General features: G+C 46.8%; 1 protein-coding gene across 1 annotated transcript in view; it reads right to left on the bottom strand.

Moving 5' to 3' along the window:
• Positions 1 to 4,249: 4,249 nt before the first annotated feature.
• Xylb (xylulokinase) overlaps positions 4,250 to 7,700 on the bottom strand; it is a 36,681-nt gene continuing 33,230 nt past the window's right edge. The window contains exons 18-19 of the mRNA XM_021171378.1: positions 7,275 to 7,369; positions 4,250 to 5,868 (exon numbers count right to left, since the gene is read on the bottom strand). Coding sequence (XP_021027037.1) covers positions 5,791 to 5,868; positions 7,275 to 7,369 — 173 coding nt within the window. The 3' untranslated portion in view covers positions 4,250 to 5,790. The remainder of the gene's footprint in view (positions 5,869 to 7,274; positions 7,370 to 7,700) is intronic.

Genomic DNA, 7,700 nt, shown 5'->3' with positions numbered 1-7,700 from the left:
AAGCAAAGGGGGAGGGGGAGTTGGGGAGGGGAAGCACTAAAGGCTGCATGAGCCAGCTTCGGTACAAAAGGACAGAGAAACGCAAGAAAGAAAGGGCTACGTGGGACAAGAGAGTCCTAGACAGGAAATACGCCATGGAAAACAAAAAGGCATCCCAGCAGCTGGTGACGTGGGGATGGACGTTCCTCAGTCCCACTGCAAACAGGCACAGAAAGAGACTGGAATCAGAGAGGTGGCACCACGGTGCTCTTGAAAAGGACCAGGCTTTGGTTCCCAGCACCCACATAGCAGCTTACAAGGTCTCTGACTCCCATTCCAGGGAGCCAAGGTCCTCTTCTGACCTCAGCAGGCAATGCACACGTGCGCAAAGACACATACAGGCAAAACACGCATACACCAAAAATAAAAATAATAAATCTCTAAAAACAGAAAAGAACCAAACATCTGGATTCAAGGAGTTCACAATGAAGCTTTAAAAAAACAAAACAAGCCGGGCATGGTGGCGCACACCTTTAATCCCAGCACTTGGGAGGCAGAGGCAGGTGGATTTCTGAGTTCCAGGCCAGCCTGGGTTACAAAGTGAGTTCCAGGACAGCCAAGGATACACAAAGAAACCCTGTATCGAAAAACCAAAACCAAAACAAACCAAAACAAACCATAACACGTGTGTGGTCTGCTGCAGAAGCGAGTACCTCCCCTGGCAAGGTGAAAGCTGCTTATCACTTCCTGAATGCTGAGTTCCCTTTCAGTGCGTGCCACATGTGCACCCATACCCACTCACAAAATAAACCAAACACTTTTCTGAGAAAGGGTATCGCCAAGTAACACTGGCTGACCTGGAATTTACTGTGTAGACCAGGCTGGCCTTGAACACACAGAGATTTTGGCTGCCTCTGCTTTCCAAGTGTTGGGGTTTAAAAAAAAAAATGCTGCCACTCCAACTAATTTCATTTTATTCTTTCTTTCTTTCTTTTAAGATTTATTTATTTATTATATGTAAGTACACTATAGCTGTCCTCAAACACTCCAGAAGAGGGCTTCAGATCTCGTTATGGATGGTTTTGAGCCACCATGTGGTTGCTGGGATTTGAACTCAGGACCTTCGGAAGAGCAGTCAGTGCTCTTACCCGCTGAGCCATCTCACCAGTCCCATTTTATTCTTTCATTGCTATCAGTGATTCATATTCTAGGAGATATCTTCATTTATTGCTTTAATTATGTGCCATAGATTTCATTATTAATCACATCTGGAGGGGGTATGGATTTTTTTTTTAATTTAAAGATGTATTTGTAGCGCAGTGCATGTGAAAGCTAGAAGAGGATGACAAATCCTCTGGAACTGGGGTTTCAGATCATTATTAGCTGCCACGTGGGTGAGAGAAATCAACCTTGGGTCCTTGGAAAAGTAACAAGTGTACTTAACTGGCCAGCCACCAAGCCATCTCTCCAGTTCTGAATTTGTTGTTGTTTCCTTCTGTTCTGTTTTGTTTAGTTTGAAACAGAATCAAACAATGTAGCCCTGGCTGGCCTGAACACCAGGCTGGCCTCAAACTCATGGAAACCAACCTGCCTCTGCCTCCCAAGAGCTGGTGTAGAAAGCATGTAGCTTTGTTTCCTTTAGCCTTAAAGAAGATAGTGGTGTGTTAAAACTCTGTTCTTTCCAGCGGTCTGTTTCCCCTGATGCCGTTGCACAAATGCCATGTGCTTTGACAGGACACAGCTAACTGGAAAGAAAGACAGCACACAGGATTCTGGCTCAGGCAGAGGATTCCAGAATGTATTTCAAGCTGACAAAACAAATAGCTGAGCCTGTACCCTGGTGGCTGGCACATCAGGATTGTGAAGTGAAGCCCCTAACACTATGGTGTCCCTCTTTGTGTCTCTTACTTCAATTCTGTACAGTGAGACAGATGTTGTGGTCTCTGCTTTCTGTGAGTTTTGTGTACGGACTGTTGCTGACCATTCCACTCTTCAGTCTTTCTGAACCACCAATTCTGTGCTTGTCTCCTCTAAACTCAGGAATGCATTGGTTTGTACACTGTTTGGAAATTCTTTGAGTAGGTGGATTAAGGGCTCTCACATTTACTGACTGGACTCATGCTGGGACTTCTGCTTACTGCGTGCACAAAGCTGCAATTACCATGTATTCCTGGTTATATGATCTGCTGCCTTTCCTTTGAGGACAACTTGCATTTGTTAAGGTTTATTTCTTGTGTATACATGAATGCATGTACCAGGGCACCTGTATGGCAGTCAGAGGACAACTTGTAAAGTCAGTTCTCTCCTATCATATGGATCACCAGGGGTCGGACTCAGGCCTCAAACACCTTTACCTGCTGACTGCTGACAGCTCTCCACAGCGCTGAGATTTGCATTGTTCTTGCTTTTTAGAAACTTTTCATTATACTGATTATATAGGTTTTTTTTTTATTGGATATTTTCTTTATTTACATTCCAAATGTTATCCCCTTTCCCAGTTTCCCTCCCTCCCAGAAACACCCTATCCCATCCTCCCTCCCCCTGCTTCTATGAGGGTATTCCTCACCCACCCACCCATAGGGTTTTTGTTTTGAACACTAATGCCTTTCTAGTACTTAATAGTTTTATTGCTCAGTTCTCCTTTTTCAGTACTTAAGCCTCAAGCATTTGCTTTGCAATTTTTTTTAAGATCTAGACTTATTTATTCATTTTATATATGTGAGTACATTGTTGCTATCTTCAGGCACACCAGAAGAGGGCATCAGATCCCATTACAGATGGTTGTGAGCCACCATGTGGTTGCTGGAGATTGAACTCAGAACCTCTGGAAGAGCAGTCAGTGCTCTTAACTGCTGAGCCATCTCTCCAGTCCCTTGTTGTGCAATTTTAAATATTATCAACTCCTCAAAATTGCACATACAACAGTGAGCTCTTTGTACTTCCCATTTCTCCTCTCCTGGCCTCTCCTCAGCTGCCAATATGTCACAGTCTAGAGTCATCTGAGGCACTCTCACCTGAGGGACTGTTCAGATCAGATTGGTCTGTGGCCATGGACACGAGAGAATTCCTTGATTGATGGATGGTGTGGGAGGGACAGGCCTACTGTAGGTGGCACCATTCCTAGGCCTGTGTGCCTGGGCTGAATAAGAAACACAGCTGAGCATGATGGAGCCAGTAAATAATATGTCTCCATGGTGTCTGCTCAGCTCCTCCCCTGACCTCTCTCAGGGATGACTGTGACCTGGAAAGGGAAGGTGAAATTAACCCTTTCTTCCACTACATTGCCTTTGATCATGGTGTTCTTCACAGCAAGAGAAAGCGAATGAAGACATCCCCCTTTGTCCTATGCTAGCAGATAACTTTGTCCAAGCAGTACCATTTGACACTCTTCCATGTCAGGGTCTCCTTTCGTCTCCTGGTATGGTGACAGTTGTCTTTAGAAGCACGGCAAGAAATAGTGAGCAAACTAGCTAAGACATGACTAAAACACTAGATAGCTTAGCTAGGTAGAGACCTGAGCACACTTTTGTCCTTGGCTTACATGGGGATGAGGGGATGCTCATTGCCACAGCACAAGTGTCAAGGTTAAAGGACAACTTGCTGGGCTTGGTTCCATCCTTCCATCGTGTTGACTCTGGAGCTCCAACTTGGATCCTAAGTCTTGGCAGCAAGCCCCTTTACCCACTGAGCCACCTCACTCACTAGTCCTTATATTTTTCTTTGATGATGTTCCAGGGTGCCTGCCTCCATACCCAGTGACCTTTCCTTGTCTTGTTGAGTCTGATGTGGCCTTGGTCCTACCAAGATGCTTCAAAGCCTTATTAAGACTATCTGGGTCCATGAAACCCTGTTATACCAGGTTTCCTGGGAAATGTAAGAATGGCATTGCTGAATGGCTTTCCAGTCAGGAGTAATAATAAAAGCAGTAGAGGTTTAAAAGGCTCCGGCCCTGCACCTGCCCATCACTAACCATTCCCCGAGCCCACTCAAGACCAATCGTGTTGACTAAACAAGCTGGGTTAGATGTGAACACACAGCACACTGCACACTTGCCTACCTACCCTCACACGGCCTCAGTTTTATGGTCTAAGCCTTTTGATGCTGGGTCAGTGATATACAAATCTCAAAACACTGCTAGACCACTTCTAAATGACAAGGTAGACTCTTACGAAACACGTTTGGGAAGCTGGTGGAACATCTCAGTAAGAGCATCTTCAAAGTCACAGGTTCAAACCCCTGCACCAACAAAGGGGAAGCAGGGAGAGGTGGATTTTAGGTGTTTTCAAAGTTTTGTTTATTTTGGGAAGTCCTAAATATCATCGGGGATCTTGTCTTTACTCTCCTCCCTTCTTTCCTGGCGCCTCCCTGAACTTCCTGCCAGGTCTCTGGATCAGTCACGGTCTATCCTTCTGTTTAGGGATCAGTGTCTTCTCACATAAGCTTGCTGTGTTTCCATTTGGATTTGTTTTTTAAGTTGTCACTTACGGTGGCCTTTTTCATCCACAATTGTCTGACTTATTGTAGGATCTGTTGGAATGTCGTCCTGGTTAACTGTTTTGTGGTCCCAGATGCCTTTGCAGTTGGTTGGTAGTGTAAACCCTCTGTAAGAAGCAACATCCCAACGACCGTTTCCTTCTGCGCAGTGGGTTTGCTGTGGGCAAGATGGCCACTTGTTGCTTCTCCCCCCAGCTCACAGGCGGAGCCTTCCAAGTGACCTCATGTCTACACACAACTCTCTTTCCATCTGTGCTCTGTCCTTTTGATTTCCCAGTAGTCACTGCTCTGATCCTGGTCTCACACCTGTCTGCAACATCTGATCTTGCCACCTGTCAGATCCAGTGGTCCTGAGTTCAGCCTGGCCTTGTGGCAGAGGAAAACTTTGGGGGTGATCTGGGAGTGAGGAGAAGTAAAACGGGGTGGAGAGGGAGGACACAGCTCAAACATAGTAGGATGTGCAGAAGTGAGAGTCACAAAGTATGCCAAGTAAAAAGGAAACCCAAGCTGGGTGTAGAGTGCCTGCCTAGAGTGCATGGGTTCGATCCCTGATATTGCATAAACCAGGTGTGGTGGCGCACACTTGGGGGAGGGCAACAGGAAGATCATACGCTTAAGGTCATCTCTGGCTCCAAAGAAACAAAAGAAAAAGAAAGCCAGAATTTAGAAACTTCACGAAACACACAATTATGTCATCGTGTGAACTGGGAAGTGTTTAGCCTAGGAGATGTCCATCCAGGTTACCCGGGAAACCCCAGTCAGGCAGTCTCTATGGCAGAGAAGGGGGAGGGGAGGAAGGAGATTCACCAGGCCAATGAGGGTCGTCTTGTGTGGGAAGTTACCCAAGGTACATATAGGGAGGGAAGATGAAGGAGGAGACAGGCAGAGAGAAGAGAGCCCTGGGAAGACACCTACAGGAACAAGAAGGTCACAGGCAGGAGAGAAGTGCTTTAGTCTGGTTTAAGGATGGAGGGGGTGGTTCCAGGATGGGGGAGGTGGCCGAAGGTGAGGAAGGAGGAGTGGTCAGTGTCAGGGAAAAGGCTGTCTCTCCCTGTTCTGCTGTTTTGGTCCCTCTGAAAGGGGAACATGACTGTCTTTGGTGGCCATACCCTACAGTGTTTTCCTGAATGAAAGACAGAAAAGGAGAAATTGCTTTTCCATCCCAGGACATGTAGCCCACGTGTCTCCAAGGAGTCATGGCTTCAGGATGGTCCAGGACAGGGCAGGAGCGCTCCACAGAGCACAGCCGAGCTGTTCAGACCAAGCACAAGGACTGGTGCCACTGGGGAGGCAGCAGGGTGTCTGGGTCGGAAGAATTCATTCCAGAGGCCTCTGGGCGGTGGACAAGATTCTCTGTTCCAGTGCAGAGTATCGAGGGAGAAGGGCCGCATAGACCTGGACAGGCAGGAAGAGCAATGTATGTAACAGGGAAGGGGCAGTGTCTCTTACGGCTGCTGGCAGCTTCAAAGTTTAAAAACGTAAATTCTGCAGCTGGAGAGATTGCCCAGTGGTCTAGAACACTGGCTACCCTTCCACGGGATCCAGGTTTGAGTTCCAGTACCCACATGGTGACTCTTTATGGTCTGTAACTCCAGTTCCAGGGGATCCAACACCTTCTTCTGGCCCCCTCAGGCACCATGCATACACGTGATGAATAAACATATGTAAGACAAAACACTCATACCCATAAAAGAAATAAAAATTTAAATAAATATATATACATATTCCAAATTTTACAAACCTTGTGCAAAACCTATGTGAATTATGACATCACTATTTTCTCTAAGCAGTATATGTTAGAATGATGATACTTTGGATAGATTAGATTAAATGAAATAGATTATTAAAATTAATTTTGTTTGATGGGTGTTGGTGGCACACGCCTTTAATCCCAGCATTCGGGAGGCAGAGGCAGGCGGATTTCTGAGTTCGAAGCCAGTGTGGTCTACAGAGTGAGTTCCAGGACAGCCAGGGCTACACAGAGAAACCCTGTCTCAAAAAAACAAAAACAAAAACAAACCAAAAAAAAACCAAAAACCAAAAACGAAGTTGAGGCTGTGGAAGGAGAGTCTCTTGGTTCTGGGAAGGCTCAATTCCCCAGTGTAGGGGGGGCGGAATGCCAGGGTGGGGTGGTCGGAGTGGGTGGGTGGGTAGGCGAACACCCTCATAGAAAGGGAGAGAGGATGGGATAGGAGGTTTCTGGAGGGGAAACCAGGAAACGGGATAACATTTGAAATGTAAACAAACAAACAAACAAACAAACATGTATTACTCTTGCAGAGGACCTAGGTCAGTTCCCCGCACCCTTGGCTTCTTTTGTATGTCAAGAATGTAATTCTGGGGCTGGTGAGATGGCTCAGTGGGTAAGAGCACTCGACTGCTCTTCCGAAGGTCCAGAGTTCAAGTCCCAGCAACCACATGGTGGCTCACAACCATCCGCAACGAGATCTGGCGCCCTCTTCTGGAGTGTCTGAAGACAGCTATAGTGTACTTACATATAATAAATAAATAAATCTTTAAAAAAAAAATGTATTTCTGTAGTCAAGTGAATGTTTCACATGAGTGAGACCCTAGGGTCAAAGCCCAAGTGCTGTGGGTTGTGTGTGGAGTGGAGTGTGTGTGGAGTGGAGTGTGTGTGTGTGTGTTGGGGGTGGGAGAGTGGGTGAGGTAAGATTTCCCTCTGGTTAGGTACAGCAGGTTTAATATAGATGAGAGAGAAAAACTTACCTTTTAAAGAAAAGAATAAAGGCCCAAGACAGATTGAGCGGCAAGCACTAAGAGAAAATCCAGTGGTTTCTCACCTGGGAAGCTCCCGGGTTGGGGGTGGCAGCCAGGCTGGGCTGTGGTGCTGACTTCACAACCTCCGAAAAGGCCACACCCGTCCCTCCTGCAAGGCCTAGAGGGGAGAGGTCATCATATCCGTGCATGTCACATGAGGATGTTAACTGAGTGTGTCAGATGCTGCCATGGTGACAAAGTCAACCAGGCAGGGCAGCTCAGCAGCAGGCCCCTCCTCTGCCTGCACAAGACTCAGGCTCCTACCCAGCACCACACAAGAAAACCGTCTTTAAACTGGAGTTGTCCAGCTCAGAAGAGTTATTAAAAGTCATTGATAGTAGCCGGGCGTGGTGGTGCACGTCTTTAATCCCAGCACTCAGGAGGCAGAGGCAGGCGGATTTCTGAGTTCGAGGCCAGCCTGGTCTACAAAGTGAGTTCCAGGACAGCCA

This window comes from Mus caroli, chromosome 9, assembly GCF_900094665.2.
Source record: "Mus caroli chromosome 9, CAROLI_EIJ_v1.1, whole genome shotgun sequence".
In the NCBI taxonomy this organism is placed as follows: Eukaryota; Metazoa; Chordata; class Mammalia; order Rodentia; family Muridae; genus Mus; species Mus caroli.
Note: the sequence above shows the minus strand (reverse complement) of the source record. Positions and strands in the feature narration are given on the sequence as shown.